Source organism: Caretta caretta, chromosome 8 (genome assembly GCF_965140235.1).
Source record: "Caretta caretta isolate rCarCar2 chromosome 8, rCarCar1.hap1, whole genome shotgun sequence".
In the NCBI taxonomy this organism is placed as follows: Eukaryota; Metazoa; Chordata; order Testudines; family Cheloniidae; genus Caretta; species Caretta caretta.
Genome location: NC_134213.1, coordinates 11,483,935 through 11,502,737, shown reverse-complemented (window position 1 = coordinate 11,502,737; position 18,803 = coordinate 11,483,935). Strand labels below are relative to the sequence as shown.

General features: G+C 43.6%; 1 protein-coding gene across 2 annotated transcripts in view; it reads left to right on the top strand.

Annotated features, from left to right (window-relative positions):
• Window positions 1–18,453, top strand: part of SLC25A48 (solute carrier family 25 member 48) — a 34,312-nt gene extending 15,859 nt beyond the window's left edge. The window contains exons 5-8 of one of the 2 annotated variants that reach the window (XM_048861550.2): window positions 8,075–8,323; window positions 10,367–10,500; window positions 15,632–15,761; window positions 16,515–18,453. In XM_048861550.2, the coding sequence (XP_048717507.1) occupies window positions 8,075–8,323; window positions 10,367–10,500; window positions 15,632–15,754 (506 nt within the window). In that variant the 3' untranslated portion in view covers window positions 15,755–15,761; window positions 16,515–18,453. Of the gene's footprint in view, window positions 1–8,074; window positions 8,324–10,366; window positions 10,501–15,631 lie in introns of both variants that reach the window. The other variant, XM_048861551.2, reaches the window with a different exon arrangement.
• The last annotated feature ends 350 nt before the right edge of the window (window positions 18,454–18,803 follow it).

Here is an 18,803-nt window from a genome sequence, read left to right as displayed (position 1 = left end):
CAGGAAAACAGAACGCTCAGGGTAAAAAAAATCTCTAATTCAGTTCTGTCACTAGGTAAGTGTTGCATGCTAGGTCAATACAAAGTATCTCCAGAGCATGCCACCCACTCAGTTATTTAGTTCACATTTAATGCAGTTCAAGGTGGGATTTTTGGAAGTGCTCATTGTTGGCCTAACTCTGCTCCCGTTGAAGTCACTGATAAATTGTCGTTAATAGGAGCAGTGTCGACGCAAAGGTGAGCACTCATAAAGATGACACGCACCGTCTGTAAAGGAGACAAATATATGAAATTGGGAGGTATCGCATCTGACTGTTAAAAATAAAGTCCTAGTGAATTATCTCCACAGAAACCCCCTTTACATTAGAAGTTTGGGCAAGAACTAACTTTGCATTTTTAACAAATTTAGTTTGTCCTTTGTGCCTTTTCACCACCCCACTTCTCTCAGGAAAACTTACTCCAGCCTGAGACGGTAGGAAAGCAGCTTTCCTGAAGACAAAATAGATTCATGGTTTAGGGTTTGACATCTCAGTTCAATGCTGGGGGCCTGAATTTCCTGTCTGTTGGCCCCAATGGGTGTTACACCCACCCTGCAGTGGAAGGACTGAGCCTCAGAACATCCACATCTGTAGCAAATTGTGCTATTGTCCTACCACTGAGCATTTTAAAATGAGTACAACACACTTCCAATCAAACCAGTTTTCCTGAGTGAGATTCCTGCAGAAGTTAAGTACAATCCCTCACAACCACCAACAAGATCTGTGAGAGACAAGGAGGGTGAGGGAGTATCTTTGATTAGACCAACTTCTGTTGGTGAGAGAGAGAATGGATATTACCTCCCCCATCTTGTCTCTCTAATATCCTGGGACCAACTCCGCTACAACAAAATTAAGTGATTGGGCAACAAAATGGCAAATGAAATTTCATGTGGATAAATGTAAAGTAATGCACATTGGAAAAAATAACCCCAACTATACATACAATATGATGGAGAAAGAACTTGGAGTCATCGTGGATATTTCTCTGAAGACGTCCATGCAGTCTGTAGCGGCAGTCAAAAAAGCAAACGAGATGTTAGGAATCATTAAAAAAGGGATAGAGAATAAGATGGAGAATATCTTTTTGCCCTTATATAAATCCATGGTGCGCCCACATCTTGAATACTGTTTACAGATGTGGTCCCCTCATCTCAAAAAAGATACACTGGCATTAGAAAAGGTTAAAAAAAGGGCAACTAAAATCATTAGGGGTTTGGAATGGGTCCCATATGAGGAGAGACTAAAGAGGCTAGGACTTTTCAGCTTGGAAAAGAGGAGACTAAGGGGGGATATGATAGAGGTATATAAAATCATGAGTGGTGTGGAGCAAGTGAATAAGGAAAAGTTATTTACTTGTTCCCATAATATAAGAACTAGGGGCCACCACATGAAATTAATGGGCAGCAGGTTTAAAACAAATAAAAGGAAGTTCTTGTTCAATCAGCGCACAGTCAACCTATGGAACTCCTTGCCAGAGGAGGCTGTCAAGGCTAGGACAATAACAGGGTTTAAAAGAGAACTGCATAAATTCATGGAGGTTAAGTCCATTAACAGCTATTAGCCAGGATGGGTAAGGAATGGTGTCCCTAGCCTTGTCAGAGGGTGGCGATGGATGGCAGGAGGGAGACCACTGATCATTACCTGTTAGGTTCACTCTCTCTGGGGCACCTGGCATTGGCCACTGTTGGTAGACAGGATACTGGGCTGGATGGACCTTTGGTCTGACCCAGTATGGCCATTCTTATGTTCTTAACAAGATTTTTGCAGTCCCCCCGTTTTACATACTTTTTTTAAAAAGTGGTTATGGTTGTTATCCAGTGGAATATTTTTAACCACCACTGAATTTAATGATGTTCCACTTTTCTGTGCCTGTCAGAGAACTTTTCTTACAGAAGTCCAATGGGGAATCAAAACTAAATTAACTCATATTTGCTGAATCCTCCCGCTTGCCAAGAACATCAGTGACACAGTTTTTCCTGTGTGAGGGAGGTGGCAAGACTAAATTTTGCTTGCTGCCCTAAGGCACTGATGAACCTAGAATCTTTTCTTGTTCAGATTGTAGTTGTTAGTAATTCTAGCACTATTTCCACTCCTTTGGCTTCACCCGTTCTTATTTCAAGGCAGGACACTCTTTGAAACCTTGGACCTATCTGAATCCTCTGCCCATAAACTATTCACTCAGTCCCGTGGCATTCATGGTATTCTACAAAATATAACATTACACAAAGTTTTCAAAAGCAAAACCTTGTGCCAGTTGATCATCACAAACATAAAATATTGCGGCTGAGCTTATCTGTAAACAGACTTCTCCATCTGGTGAAAAAGCAAATTCTCCCACTTGCCCATCAGTGGAGTACAGCCACACAGCACAGTTTTGCCTGGCACCCCTCCCCAATATGGAACAAAGTCCCAGGCACTCCCCTCAGCTCTTTATACATAGAAACTTTTTTGGTTCTTAAAACCAAAAGCAGTGATAATGATGTGCCTGGTCCTGAAAAGCTGCCATGTGCAACCTGCCACAGGCTTAAGCATTTATGGTTATACATGATTTATAAATATGATTCCCACCTCTTTTTTCATTCCTTCAACGGTCAGAAGCTTTCATCACTGCAGGCAGTTGCAGGTAAAACTGAATGAAGATTTTTTAGGTTAAAGGGGAATGTCTTGATGATGTTTTTTATGAGAAATAAAATCACAATAGAAATACACTGCTTAAGGGCCTGATCGGCAGTCCATTGGAGGCTTTCCATTGACTTCAGTACTGCCAAAATTCTGAATGATTTAACTTTGAAAAACAGCTACCTACTTCCCAGAATTCATTGTTCTATACCAGGATAATACAATTGCTGCTCTTGGTGTACCATTCTCACTGTAGGAATTGTAATAGCTCTATTAATTCGGCTTTGGGTCCTTAGGAATCATAGTGCCACTGACTGTGCAAGTCCCATTGTGTGGGTGTTATTTGACTCTTTCATTGTATTATTTTTACATTACTGTTCTGAAAAAGCTATATTCGAAACCCTTATGCATCACAGAGAGGGAAGGCATGCTTTAAGAATGGTGAGACCATATGTCTAATCCAGTTAATACCTTAGAGCACAGAGGTGCTGAGATCTGTCATTGCTGCAATATTACAAAGATATCAGAAATGATGAGACAACAGATAACTGGGTATAAAAGCCATGACAACTTGGCTCATTTCTAAAAATCTTGGACCAGATTCTGCCTATTTCCAGGATGGTTCCAGTTGGCATGTGAGGCATTGCAAATACAGGATTGCTGAGATTTGGGAAGGCAAATACAAAGGACACTTGAGTTATTTTCTAGGGTTATTTTCTTGAGTTGTTTCTATTTATGCTGGGCAGAGCAGGCAAAACTGTGATAGAAACTTGGGGAGCTTAATTATAAGGGTTGTTGATACACAGTAAGAAGCAGTGACTAAGTCTCTTTGAAGACTTACTTCCATATTTGGAGGGTAGCTGGTATTGGAAGGGGAGCAGAATTGTGGTTTTTGTTAGATCATAATTTTGAGCATATTCCAGTAGTGTATAGAGCAGGCGCCCAGGAGCAAAACATTTGCTGTACTTTGTGTCCCCAGATAAAGGAGCAAAGTGTTTTCTAACAGGATACATGTTTAACTGGGGCTAAAGAGGTTTAAAAGATGCTCCTGGTTAGTGAAGAGTTAACTGTTTCTCATCAAAATGTGCATGGTCTGAATACCCGAAAAGAGAGCCCTACACCTTGACCCCAAATTGTGTGAGTGACAGAGGAGAAGTAGGGAGAGCAGAGGCGGAGAGAAATATATAAAAAACATAGAAACAGTTTGTTCCTTTTTTCTTTACTTGTTTTTCCCAGTCCAAGTAAATAAAGGTTTCAAAGTCAATGACTAAGGGCTGTGGGGAGGGGTCTGAGAGTTCTGGACAGATGAGTTAGGACAAATAAATAAGTACTCTATCCTTGTAACAAAAAACAAACAAAAAAGCAATGGTGTTTTTCTGTAACCACCCTTGTTCTAGCAAACTGCAGAGGAATGGGCCAGAGAGGAGGCTGTGATTGAGGAGTAGAGAAAATGCCATGCCCTTTAACCTGCGAATAACTAGGGCAAGATATCACGTGGGTACTTTCCATCTGACACAAGCGTTCTATATAAAAGGAAACCTATTGCCATGTCCAGGAGGTTGCCGTGTTAGGGAGGTGGCATTTTGTCAGCAGGGTGGGCAAACCTGCAAAGGTACAAGACTCAGCTACTGTAAGTCCTGCAACTTTTTGAGCACCAAAAATAAGCGGTCTGGGTCAGGGACTGTTTTGTTGTTCTGTATTTGTACAGCACATGGCACAATGGGGTGCTGGTCCACGATGAGGGTGCCTCGGCATTACCAAAATACAAACGATGATAAAAAGGAGAAAAGATAGAGGTGCTTTTGAAAACTGAATATTATTTTCATGAGTCCAGCAATGACTCCGGCTATCTGTGGTACTTAAAATATTTACAGTCTAACTATTAATTAACATCAAAGCCATGGTCGTGGATTATACTAATCACATTATGCTTTGCTATAAATGACAGTATAATGGCAAATGCCCCTGACTAGCCTAGGTGATATTATCTATGTTGTTGAGGCATGGAAAGCTAAGAAATGGAGTCTGATGTTTTTCCTGGTAAGGTCAACAATGTGGAAATGTTGGGTTTCAGGCCCACGGTTGTTTTTGAGATTAGGTTAGTCATCTCTCAAAGATATGGTGGAACTGTACGGTATAGGGATATGTTTGCTCAAGCAAGCAGCTGAGGCAAATGACCAATGGGCTATCTTAGTGAACTAGGTGTTCTAAAGGGCAAGTTTGAATTCACATCAGGAATCTGATTTCAGGCTTCAGGTTCTCATATGAAGGTAACTGTTGGTCAAAATGGCTTTATGCCTTTGGGTATATGGAATCACTGAAACATTACTTTAATTCTAAGACCAGAACCCTCTTTAAGCAGCTTCCTGAAGTTAAATTTGGTTAGCGCTGAATTCAGACTCTGAAAATCCTAGTGCCAGCCAAAAGGACCCCTCCTCCCTCTGGATCTGGAACAATTGCACCTATACTCTTGAGCCCGCTCCCCTGCCGGTGTAAATCAGTATAGCTTCATTGCATTGCTTTCTGGGCATCGCAAGGTGATTTTGACAAGCAAGAAGCAGTTCAGAGAAGAGCTACTTAAATAAGGAGGGATTTGTTACGCCTATAAATGTCTAAGGGTATAAACACTAAGCAATGTAGAGCGTGGCACTTAAGACCATTCCTAGTCTTCATGAGATGAAATTCAGAAGGGGAAAAGTTGAGCTGGTATCAGGCAAAGCGTCCTGACAGCAAGATGCACTAGGTGGTGGAATTGTCTCCCATATGAAACAATGAGATTTAAATAACTTTTTCTGGAACATAGCGCTGCCATCGTTTCAACCACTTCAACAGGAGATGGTTAAAGGCCATTCATTTGGGACATTTAATACTAGCTTGGACAAAATACTAATAGAAAATGTGCTTTATGGCATACTGCTGATGAGCAGGAGGTGGGCGGGGTGAGACCACAGGTCTTTTCTGTTTTGTATTCCTGTGATTGTCTGTTTTTAACTCGAGGCAGGTGTTCAGCTGTGTCACTTCAGTCAGCTGCCTGATTGAGTCAGTAGTAACAAACAATGCTCTTTAGAAGGTGGGCTTCTTTTGTTTAGTTCCCCAGTGTGAGCTGGGTTAATCAGCAATAACATGGCATTCTAAAAATGGATTTTTTAATGGATTTTCTAGAACCTCTTATAGGAACAGCACCCAAAATATTGGCTTTTAATTCACTCTCTTGTGATCTTTCTCTCTTTCAACTTGTTGAATTTTGCTCCAGACCAAAGGCCACTGGTAATGGGCTGAGAGACAGACCACGACTGACATACTGTATAAAATGCAAAGAAAAAGGTCCCAAATAGACATGTGAAGAATAGGCAATAGTTTTGCTTCTTGCTGAGCTTGTAGGAATACTTGAAAAAAAGCCCACAACCAGCAATGTATTGTTTCCTGACTCTAACTACATAGACACAACTTTTCTTTGCAAACATTCAGGTTCAGATGTACTAGAAGATTGATTCAGCTAATCTCTCATGTTGAATGTCCAAAGTCTGATCTCTCTGACCCCAGTGTATATCTGGAGTAACTACAATGACATCAATGACTCTGTTGTTCAATTACACCAGTGTATCAGAGATCAGAATTTGGCCTAATATATTTATTGCAATGAAGAGCTATTTGGAATCATCATTAATGCTGGCAGCTGAGACAGAAAATAAAAGTGTAGCTTGAGCTCCTGGAAAGCTGTCATGTCTGACAATGATTTTGACTGTAAGTAGTGAGTTCTGAACTCAAAGGCCAAATATTAGTGTCCTACTAAGATTTTTATTGTTAGCTGCTAGTACTCCTTTAATATAAGTTTTTCACAGTCTCTCTCTTTGCTATGTACTGGTATATATATTTCATTAGGATGTGTGACAGAGAGAGAGAGAGTATATCTGTATTTATACAGTAGAATCTCAGAGTTATGAACACCAGAGTTATAAACTGACTAGTCAAGCGCACACTTCATTTGGACCCGGAATTATGCAAACAGGCAGCAGCAGAGACCAAAAAAATAAAAATAAAAATGCACAGTACAGTCCTGTGTCAAATGTAAACTACTAAAAAAATTAAGGGAAAGTTTAAAAACAAGACTTGTAAGGTAAGGAAACTGTTTCTGTGCTTGTTTCATTTAAATTAAGATGGTTAAAAGCAGCATTTTTCTTCCGCATTGTAAAGTTTCAGAGCTATATTAAGTCGACGTTCAGTTGTAAACTTTTGAAAGAGCGGCCATAACGTTTTGTTCAAAGTTAGGAACAACCTCCATTCCTCAGGTGTTTGTAACTCTGAGGTTCCACTGAATCTCACGGAAATACATATACTTACCAAAGAGAGCTACAGTGAAGAGCTTAGGGGGAATGATAAACATTCTATTAGAATACCAGTATTTGACGTATATGTACCAGAGAGATGCATCTATCATCTGTAACTTTATATCACTGCCTATAGAATTTATTTCTAGTGTTTATCCACAAAAGGTTTGCACACAAGAGAGATCTGGTATCCTGACAATCTCTGTTCATTACATACAAGTGGAATGAATGGTGACATTAAAAATATATTTGAAAAATAGTTGCTGGGGTAACTGTAGCAATAAACTTCAAAGGGAATACATTTTTTACCAGGTGGAAATGACACCCAAGGCAGGATATCCACAGGCAGGCACAAGTTAGCCTAGGCCAGCATAATAATGAGCCCATTTCTTTGGGTAGAGATTCAGTGAGATTTATATTGCTGACCTCCAATACAGAACAGATTTCTGATTTTGGGGAAAGAATTCTTAATGAAAAACACACACACAAATGAGGGCAAAGCACTCTGCATTTTAGGAGTTCCTGGCTTTTGTCAGCTTCTTTACTAACTGTCCTGTTATTAAAATATTAAGGGGGCTTTTGGTATTTAATTAGCAATACTATATAAAATACAAGAAGTTTACATATTCACTTTAATTTAAAAAATTTGGGTAACGTTTTCAAAAATGCCAAAGTCACTTTGGTGTCAAAATTGCCTATGTCTCACAGCCAGATTTAGATGCCTAAACTTGTCAGCAGGTGCAAAGTGGGGTTGAAGTCAATGGTACAAAGGTACCTAACGTGCTTAGGCATTTTTGAAAATCCTACTAGATGCCTGTCTGCATCTTTAGGTGTCTAAATACATTTGAAATCTGTCCCTGAATACCTAAGTCTCTTTTGAACACAAGACTTAGGTTCCGAAGTCACTTAGGCACTTTTGAAAATTTTACCCACTGATTGTTTTCACGTTTCACTTAAATAATAAAGAGAAAAAGACTTCAATGGATTAATTTTAAAAGGAGCAACTACATAAGGGAAGTTAAACAAACTAAAATGTGAGAATGCCCAAAGTATGTGCAGTTGTTAAAATGATTTGTATCTGTTTTTGCAGCAAACATAAACTTAAGGCACAGGGCAACTGGGTTTCCCGCATACAGAGGCCCAATTCACTGTGTTAGTTCAATCCTTCGGCAGGAGGGCTTAGCAGGAATATACCGAGGTGCCGGCGCAATGCTTCTGAGGGATGTTCCTGGGTATTGCCTATACTTCATCCCTTATACATTTCTCTGTGGCTGGATTACTCCTGAGGGATGCATATCTCCTAGTCCCTCTTCTGTGTGGATAGCAGGAGGTATAGCAGGTAAGGTCATTTTTGTTTCACAAGGTTGGGAAACAAATTAACATGAAGCTTAATCTAAACTTCAGAAACGTTATAGAAGTCGTACTAGTAAGTATTAGTCAGATCCTTGCCATACCCAAAACCAGTAAAAAGCAGAACAGCCAAAGCATTAATTTTATTGGCAGGGTAAGATTTCTTTATTGTGTTTAGTCTTTGTATATTAGGCACAATATATGTACCTGTATATTGGATAATTTTCTGCAAAAATCAATCTGAATCATAAAATGTCAGTGTTTTAAGGCCTTATTTTCTTCTCATTTACATCGCCGTAAATCGGGCCTAGTGTTGTTGAAGTCAGTGGAATTACCCTGGAGATTCAGGCTTTCATGTTGTACTTTTGAAGCAGTGACTTATGAACTCAGGATATAATCGTGGCCCGTTTCTAGTCAACTGGAATTTTGTCTTTGACTTCAATGGGGCCAGGATTTCACATCAGGCCCCAGTCTGTGTGCAGTGGGACTGCTCATGTGGGTAAAGTTAAGCACCTATATAACTACTTGCAAGATTAGAGCCTCAGGTTTTTATTTTCTTCTCACTAAGGGCCTGATCCAAAGCCCACTGAAATAATTGGAAAGACTCCCACAGATGTCAATGGGCTTTGCATCAGGCCCTAAGCCTGTGTAATTAGTATCAGCGTCAGTGCACTGCAATTCACTCTTGCCTTTCAGCTTTTTGAATGGCCCATAAGCCTGGAACGAAGTATGTTACCCTGTATGTACCTCATAAGGATAAACATGCATCCACAGCAGGAGAAGCCGCAAAACTCAGGGAGTCATTGTTAATCTTGTCTCAGTGCTGGAGGCTGAAGCCTGCTTTCTCTGTTTATACTGGCCAGTACGACTTTTACATATACGTTTAGATATACAAAATTGCCCTTAAACGAGCTAATGGTTTATTTATAATTCCTTCCTAAATCTCTGGATCCCAATGAAGACAGTTACTTATTAGCCTTGGTAATGATTACAACTCACTGGCTCTGTTTCACTTGCAGACAAACAGAGCACTGGTTGATTTGAACAAATTCTCTAGTATGTCAGGACATTGGCACAGCTCTAGGCACACTCCTTCCATCCATCTCCCCCATACAACCCAATCACACAGTCACTGGCATGAAAGACCACAGGTTTCATTATAATACTGAATTAATATGCATGAGACTTTCTCAAACCATTAAATCTCTCAGCATGGAAACATCACATTCCAGAGGCAAAAAGGGAGCAAATAGAGGGCTAGGTTTTCTATATGTGAGCAAGATCCTGAGTAGCTGGAAGACCTCAGTCATAAGTGATGTAAGCCCCACTGACCTTTGCAACCAGGAAAAACATCCCATCCGATTGTGGAGTAATCAACAGGATTCAGATTCAGTCCATCCGCATGTGATTAAATCAGTACCTCATCCACACCCACCTTCTTAACCCAATGCCCTCTTTCTCAATATACCCCCAGGATTACAGTTATTTTAAATTGCTTCTATTAGCAACCTAAATTGTTTAGAAATTGGGTACATTTTTGTAGATTGTGGAGCCTGGGAAGTTTTGGGGTTGGGGGCGGGGAAGAGCCTTTCTTCACAAATTTGTACTAAGTGATACTTTCTCAAGTCTTAGTCCTGGGCACTGCAGCAGTATCCCCACACACAGGGGCACTTCTGATCTGCCTGTAATTGGTTACCTGCCTTGCTCTTTACCTGTGTTACACTGACAACCAGTTCCTCAAACAGTTTGTCCAGAAATGTGGTACATTACCCCCAGAAATGCCATGTTGATGCCAGAAATGCTACTTTACACTATCATTCCAGTGTATTCATCCTTCCTGGAAGTGCCACCAACTGGATGCACTAGGTGAGTGGTGAATTAGTGGGGGTAGCAGGCTGGGGTTAAGGAAGGGTGTGTATAGGCATGCACTAGCAGAGATTATATTATTACCCACATATCTCCAGTCATAATCACCGCAGCACGGTTGCACCGCAGCAGTATACAGAAGGAATTCTCTTTTCCTTATTTCTAGGAGCAATTTCCTGGGGGACTGCTACTCCGATGGATGTTGTGAAAAGTCGACTTCAAGCTGATGGGGTTTATTTAAACAAATACAAAGGAGTCATTGATTGCATCTCCCAGAGCTACCATAGTGAGGGCTTAAAAGTAAGTGGTATTGCAAGAAAAAAATTGCTACTAGACATTAATCTTTAGTGAAAAATTAAATGGCTGTGAAAAATGAAATGGCTGTTATCCAAACTGCAGTTAGACAATCAATCATTAAAGCCAGTACAATTAATTACAAGTCATAATATTGATGACAAGAATATGTCCTAAAGAACCAAAGATTTAAAAGATGTAAGGTCAGGTTCTGCTACCCATTTTGAGTAGTACTTTACTCCATGGGAAACACCATTGAAATTAAAAGGTTTAATTGAGACTAGAGTGCTGTTCATCATGAGGTTAAATGCTGGCCCCATTAAAGTCAATGGGAACATTGCGACTGACTTGGCTAGGACCAGGATTTCACCCAGAATTATTATGTACTTAGTTATTCTTGGATAAGATTTGATGGGTCTGTTTCTCTGATGCCCTTTAGCACCTAAAGTCGTTTCACGCAAGGATGAAGTGGGTGTAAAAAGCTGTTAAATCAGAATGACAGAGAATGAAGCCCACGGGTTTACTGTATTATACACCGACGATGACTGAACATTGCGTCATTGTCTCTGACACTTGAATGCCATGTGCATCTTAAGCCTTCACCAAAACATTATGTAGTTCTTAACTAAAGAGTGCTAAGTTCCAACTTCTGAGAGGAAAAATAACCAATTAGAAAAATAACTGGCAAATGTTCAATTGTCAGCCGCTAAATATTTGGCATCTTTTTGCAACGTGCCAGTAGGTCAGACCAACAGCCACAGAAGCTCAGAGTCTGATCCTTTTCCCAGATGAGGGCTGTTTCCACCTTTTATTCTCACTCATATGACGCAGGGGAGTATGGAGCATGGACAAATATACAGCAAGTAACCATGTAAAACAATGATTGGACGGTCACAGGAATAAGGGCTGCAGGAGTTCAGCATTTTGTCTTTCTGATCTTACCCCATCTACCCTCGATGGCTAAATTTCAATGTACAGAGTCTGCACAGCCAGTCATGGTTGTGCTGCTGTCACTTCTAGTGCCAGGAGAGGGAATCTGCAGGTCCACCAGAGAGCTGAATACAAGGACAGTTTCATAAGGAAAACCTATTTCTGTCAGTGTCCTATTGGGTGAAAACAAAGTAATGGAGCATTGCTGGGAGATGTCAAACCCTGATTTGGATGTTTATATTAGGGGAGATAGAAACAGGGTTGTTAAAACCCCAAGTAACCTCAGAGTGTACAAAAAGGAATTGTGGCCCCTTTCCCACTCAGTATCCTGCGTGTTCATTCTGAATATAAGAAGATCAAGTCCTAAGGCCTTTCTCTGTAAATCTCAGTTGATATTTATCTTTGTCCTTGAATGTGACTTTTAAAAAATGCGGAGAGGAGTCACACCTTTGTCATATAAAATTCCATCATCTCTAAAAAACAAAACACACAACTCTCCCGCCCCATAGTACAAACTCCACCATGTTCAGATACTCTGTCGTACATTTCAGTGGCATAAGGGACTGGGGAGTAGGTGGTGTGGCCTAGCGGTTACATCTGGGCTCAGGTCTGACCACCATGGGCGGTAGCTGCCGGGCAGGAGCTGGGCCACTCAGAGGGCCACAGGGTATTGTCACTCTGAATCTCTTGGGCGGTACATCCTGTAGTGCCTACTCTGCATACTGCTCTCTGGGTGTACTATTGCTTGGCCTCCTGGTGGCACCGTGGGACTATCAGTTGTTCCAAGCTTTGTAAAGCTGGGTTCTATTCCCTGAGGCCTTTTTATTTGATTAGCAAATTTCTGGATTTCAAAGAAAATGCTTTTAAAATTTTAAATGCTAGACTTCCTAGTACTGGACTACAATCAGGCAAAATTCCTTTTTTCTTTTCTAATTTTTGCCTTTGTAAGGACTGAAGGATTTTTTAAATGCATTTATTTTGTAGCCGGTATCAAGCGGAGTGCCCCAGGGGTCTCTCCTGGAGCCTGTTTGGTCCAACATCTTCATTAATGATCTGGATGATGAGATGGTTTGCACCCTCAGCAAATTCACGGATGACACTAAGTTGTGGGGAGAAGTAGATACACTGGAGGGTAGGGATAAGATCCAGAGTGACCTAGTCAAATTGGAGGATAAGGCTAAAAGAAATCTGGTTTAACAAGGAGAGTGCAGAGTCCTGCGCGAAGGACAGAAGAATCCCATGCACTGCTACAAGCTGGGAACCGACTGGCTAAATGGCAGTTCTGCAGAAAAGGACCTGGGGATTACAGTGGACGAGAAGCTGGATATGAGTCAACAGTGTGCCCTTGTTGCCAAGAAGGCTAACCCCATATTGGGCTGCATTAGTAGGAGCACTGCCAGCAGATCGAGGAAAGTGATTATTCTCCTCTATTTGGCAGTGGTGAGGCCACATCTGGAGTATTGCGTCCAGTTTTGGGGCCCCCACTACAGAGAGGATGTGGACAAATTGGAGAGAGACCAGCGGAGGGCAACGAAAATGATTAGGGGGTTGTGGTACATGACTTCTGAGTGGAGGCTGAGGGAACTGAGTTTATTTAGTCTGCAGAAGAAAAGAGTGAGGCGGAATTTGATAGTAGCCTTCGACTACCTGAAGGGGGGTTCCAAAGAGGATGGAGCTGTTCTCAGTGGTGGCCGATGACAGAACAAGGAGCAATGGTCTCAAGTTGCAGTGGGGGAGGTCTAGGTTGACTCTTAGGAAAAACTATTTCACTAGGAGGATGGTGAAGCACCTGAATGGGTTACCTAGGGAGGTGGTGGAATCTCCATCCTTAGAGGTTTTTAAGGCCCAGCTTCACAAAGCCCTGGCTGGGATGATTTAGTTGGTGCTGGTCCTGCTTTGAGCTGGGGGGTTGGACTAGTTGACCTCCTGAGGTCTCTTCCTACCCTAATCTATGATTTTATGATTTTGGTCCCCACTCCTATTCCAAAATTCAGTAATCTAAATTTAGATATTAATGATAATTTTATCAGTGAATTTATTTAATAATATGATTCTGTTAGTAGCTTGCTAACTGAAACACTCCACTAAACATTCTGGAATTAGTTAAATGGGGTGTTGGTAAAATCAAGTTGATATTGGTTTTTAGTACAGTGAGGTCTGTGCAATAGTGCAGAGGTGGGCAAACTATGGCCCGCGGGACTGTCCTGCCCTGCCCCTGAGCTCCTGACCATGGAGGCTAGCCCCCGGCCCCTCCCCCGCTGTCTCCCCTCCCCCACAGCTGTGCCCACCAATCTCCCAGGCTTTCCAAAAAGCCTGTCCTGCCGCTCTGAGTGGCATGGTAAGGGGGTAGGGGGAGGGGAGGTTGGATAAGGGGCAGAAGGTCCCAGGGGGCAGTCAGGGGATGGGGGCGGTTGCATGGGGCAGAGGTTCAGAGAGGGGGGGGCGGTAGGAAACAGGGAGCAAGGGGGTTACATAGGGAGTCCCAGGGAGTCCTGGGAGCGGGGGGACAGGGAGCAAGGGGGGGTTGGATAGCAGATGGGGTCCCGGGGGGGGGCGGTTAGGGGCGGGGGGTCCTTGGAGGGGGCGGTCAGGGGACAAGGGGAGGGGAGTTGGATGGGTCGAAGGTTCTGAGGGGGTAGTCAGGGGGCGGGAAGTGGGAGGGGCGGAGCCCAGGCTGTTTGCGGTAGCACAGCCTTCCCTACCTGGCCCTCCATACCATTTCACAACCCTGATGCGGCCCTCAGGCCAAAAAGTTTGCCCACCCCTGCAATAGTGCTATGTGGGATGGCAGAATTTTAAAACAGGATACAAGTTAGCACTAGAAGTTTGTTATTAATACAATGACCCCTTTTCCACTTTACTGTTCAAGCAATCAAAAAATGAAGCCCTTTTCACTCTCAGAAACACATATCAGTTCAAAATATGATGACCAAAATTATCAAACCTGGGTATCTAAATCCATATTTTGTCACCCAAATAAAAGAGATGCTTAAATATGTACTTAGGCCCCTGACTTTAGGAAATCAGATTTGGAAGTGTTGGCCTATATGAAATATTGCTGTTGAGTCCGTTCTACAGTCATGTGAACGAATTCTCAATAAGGCACAGAACAATTGAACATTTTTCCTTGGATTGGAAATTGTTTTGTGAAAGCAGAAGAGAAAACTACAAAATATTCTACTTGCGCTGAGTTGGAACAAAGCAAAGACAAGGGGGTATAGGTCCTGATCCAGAAAAGCATCTACGTATGTACTTAACCTTAAACCCACAAGTGGCTCCGCAGAAGTCAATGGGATTATTCATGTGCTTAAATTTTAAGCATGTGCTAAAGTGCTTTGTTGGGTCAGGGCCTTAAAGCTGTCATGAAGGAGAAACTGGGAACTGCCCTGTCATAAGTGACTGCATTCAGGGCCCGGCTAGGAGACTCTATGTTCCTGGAGCCCCATAGAGCCAGTGTAGCTGGTTCTCTGCCACCTACTCCTGCCCTGCTATGTGGATGGTGTGTTCATGTCTCCTGAGAATAGGAGAGGGGCATTCCAGCTATCCTTGGAAGAGACCTATGGCTTCTCCAGCTTGCAGCAGAGACTGAATCCACATTGTAACACCTCCTCTTCTCTCTCCCCAAGTCCCAGTTGTCTCACACACAACTCTGGTGCAACTGAAGACTAGCCCATAAATTCTGAGCACTTCATTTGCAAAGGCAAGCGGCCCTGTAATCTTGCCTTTCTTTTTCTCAGCTCGTTCAATATAGTTTTCAATGCATGTGCAAGAGAGGAAGGGAGAGACAGATAAGAGAGGGGTGATTAAGAAGAAGATTTAGATTTCCTGTTTTCTGGTCACAAAGATTTAAACACGTATTAGTTAGCCCACTTTTTACCTAATGCAGGAAAAGAAACTTCTGAGAGCCACCTCCTGCTTTTCACTGCTGCTTGGAAGGCATTCTGTACAAGCAGCAGAGTATATATGCAGCCCTGTCAAACTAGCAACTTGCTATTGTGTTTTGACTCTCTGGTGCTCAGGCAGAAAATGCACAGATGCATGAGCATAGGAACTAAGGCACTAACTCCTCCAGCTCACAAAATGTCTATGAGCAGATCACAATTTACCATGTTTTGTTATTCACATTTCCCAATGATTTAGCTTGGTGTTGCCTTCAGAAAAATATCTGACCTATTCCTTTGCTGTCATCTTTTCCCCTCCTGAACAGGTCTTTGTTAGGGGCATCACAGTCAATGCAGTGCGAGGATTCCCAATGAGTGCAGCCATGTTTCTTGGATATGAACTTTCACGCAAAGCACTAAGAGGAGACCAAGCTGAGACCAATCCTTAACACCCAGGTCAGCTTCACAAAGATCTTTATTGATTTCAGAGCCACCAACGCTATTAAAAATAGAGACCTCATCACTGAAATCAGTGGAAGTTGTGGTTGTCCAGAACTCCTGAAAACCCTCTATCTAAGGTACTTATGTGGCCCCCTCCCCGTAGTATCTGAGCCTCTCACAGTCATGTATGTGTTTATCCTCACGATACCCCTGTGAGGTAGGGAAGGGCTATTTCCCCCATTTTACAGATGGTGAATTGATGTGCAGAGAGACTAAGTGACATGTCTAGGGTCACACAGCAGCAGCTTGGGATAGCCTGAGTACAAAGCCGCCCCGACCCTGTGAGCCTCTGCCCACGCTAATCCTGGCTACAGTGCTATTTTTAGCATGCTAGCTGCAGCTGAGCTAGCGGGGGCCTGTCGACCCATACTGGGAAGGACCCTCCCAGCTGCAGTGTAGACGTACCCGCAGATGCCGAAATATGGATTTAGGTGCCTAACTTTAGCCACCCAGCATTGTAAATCTTGGCCTAAGTGACTTAGTCAAGGTGACAAAGCTCCCAGTAGACCCAAAAGGTTGGCTCTAAAATATGCCTCAGCTTCAAACATAGTGGGCGTAGCTGTAATCCCGTTTAAATCTGTGGTGCAGAACCTCCTCATATCAGATCTCAGTCTGGTCTATTGCGTCCCTTGAGCCTTTAGCTTACTTGGATCACCATAACTGCCCTTGCTTACACTTTTAAAAAATCTTCATGCTATCTTTCCTAAGGGGCAGGTGTCTGGTGCAAGCTGTTGCAGCCTAGCAAGTGGAGGCAGATGCAAGGTTTCTGGTGACAGGTGAGAGTAAATAGGACCCAGTGCCAGGGCCGGCTCTAGGTTTTTTGCTGCCCCAAGCAAAACATTTTTTGCCCCCCCCCCCTTTTTTGGCCGGAATGCCGCTCCTAGAAACATGCCACCCCCGGAAACGTGCCCAGAGGCGCCGACTCGGTGGGTGCTCCGGAGCTGGAGCACCCCCAGGGAAAAATTGGTGGGTGCTCTGCACCCACCGGCAGCTCCCCCCTCCCCCCCCGCCCCAGCTCACCTCCGCCTCTGCCTCCTCCCCTGAGCACATTGCTGCCGCTTTGCTTCTTACCCCTCCCTCCCAGGCTTGCTGCGAAACAGCTGTTTCGCGTGGGGAGAAGCGGAGCGGCGTGTGCCTGTGGGAGGAGGCAGGGCCAGGGATTTGGGGAAGGGGTTGGAATGGGGGCGGGGAAAGGGCAGAGTTGAGGCAGGGCTAGGGGCGGGGGGGGGTGCAAGCACCCACCGGCGCTGGGTAAAGTCAGTGCCTATGAATGTGCCGCCCCTGGAAATGTGTTGCCCCAAGCACGTGCTTGCTTTGCTGGTTCCTGGAGCCAGTCCTGCCCACTGTGGTGCTGTAACCCCAGGGGGAAGGGCTGTGGGGCCAGAAGCATAGTGGGCAGAAGGGCAGTGCATTAGGTGAGCAGAGGTTGGGAGCTCTGGGGTATAGTCCCCTCGGTCCCCTCCGTCAAGTTGCTCCATGATTTTTTGGTGGGGGAAACAACAGGAGCAACTCTACCTAGAATTTCCCCCTCCTTGTGGCCCCTGCAGACAAGCTGAGAAGGGAATGGAGTAGCAGCCAGGAGGGTGCTCCCACTCCCCTCCACCGAGCCAGAAGAAGGAAACAGGGAGTTGCAGGCCTCCCTCCGTTCCTCTCTCCAACATTAGAAGAACAGTGACTAGGTGCAGGGCCAAAATGTCCCGCCCCCTAAACCCAGAAAGGAGCTGCTAAGCATGTGGGCTCTAGGAGGCTTTCCCTATGCCCTGAGACTGGATTGGGTCCCTCCCCTTGAGCCCAAGACAAAATGGGATTGGGGCCAAGAGGGTCCCTATACCACTAGGCCTAAAAAGGAGTAGAAGCAAGGCCAAAATCTCACCCCACTTGAGGACCAGCCAGACTGGGAGGTGGCTCTCTGGGCTAGGATGCTCATCTGCTGCCTGCTCTTGGGCCTCGCATTTGCTACTGCTGAGATTAACCAGAGTAGTCAGTTTTCCATAAATGAAGAACAAGATACATCTGGTACAAGCGCCCTTTGAGCAAAAGTCCTTCCATCACTGATTACATTTAAAGCGTCATTCTCTCCGCATTACCTACTCTGAAACACATCGTTCTCATCTAAGGACAGTTGGGAATATTATTTCCTTTCAATGAAAACTAAATTATATGTCATTTATTTGCTTATTCTGTGTAAAATGGAACATGAATGAATTAAAATGGAAAGTCATGGGAAGATTGACTATGAACTGTGTATCTGAATTGTTCTGCCATGCATGGCATCTGTGCCTTAAACAGCCAGACTTTGGTTTTATTTGCTAAAATGCTGGAAAGAGAAGAATAGGCCAATACACTTCCCTTCTCTTCCCAGCACAAAGCAAAGGAGCACAGAAGACTTAGAAACTAGACCCAAGATCTTGCACCATTAGGTCAGTAGGAGCTTTACTATCGGCTTCAATGAGCATAGGATCAAGCCTCAGCAGAGGAAAGGGGGATGAGCCAGCAGAACATGCTGCCTGCTGTCCCCATTTCTGAGCATGCCCATCTCTACCAGAGGAATAATGTCTCCACGATCAGTCTAGTCACAGATCCATGTGGCTGGGGCCACTCTTACTGCCGGATCCCAATAAAACCTTCACATTTGTTTGCCCTGCAAGATTTCCCTATTGTCTCCTTTATTTCACCCTCCAAGGCTCAGTAACTGGCCATTCCTGTGGGGCCATTTCAACCAAGGATGGCTGGATAGGGTTGCTCCCGTCCCCAGCATTCTCCCAGTACTGCTCCAGGATTGGACACAGAAGACCAGCCCCTGTTTGAGAAACACTGGCCTAAATATTAACTCAAAGCTGGATGCTGGAAGGAGAGCACCAAAAATTGCACTTTCCAGCAGCTTACACATTAACATGTGATTAGCTCTGACACATGGAATTGCAGAGAGCAAAGAATGAAAACAGTCTTTCCTTAACTCTTTATTTCTAGGGACATAGCTTTTTTGTGGAAAGATGA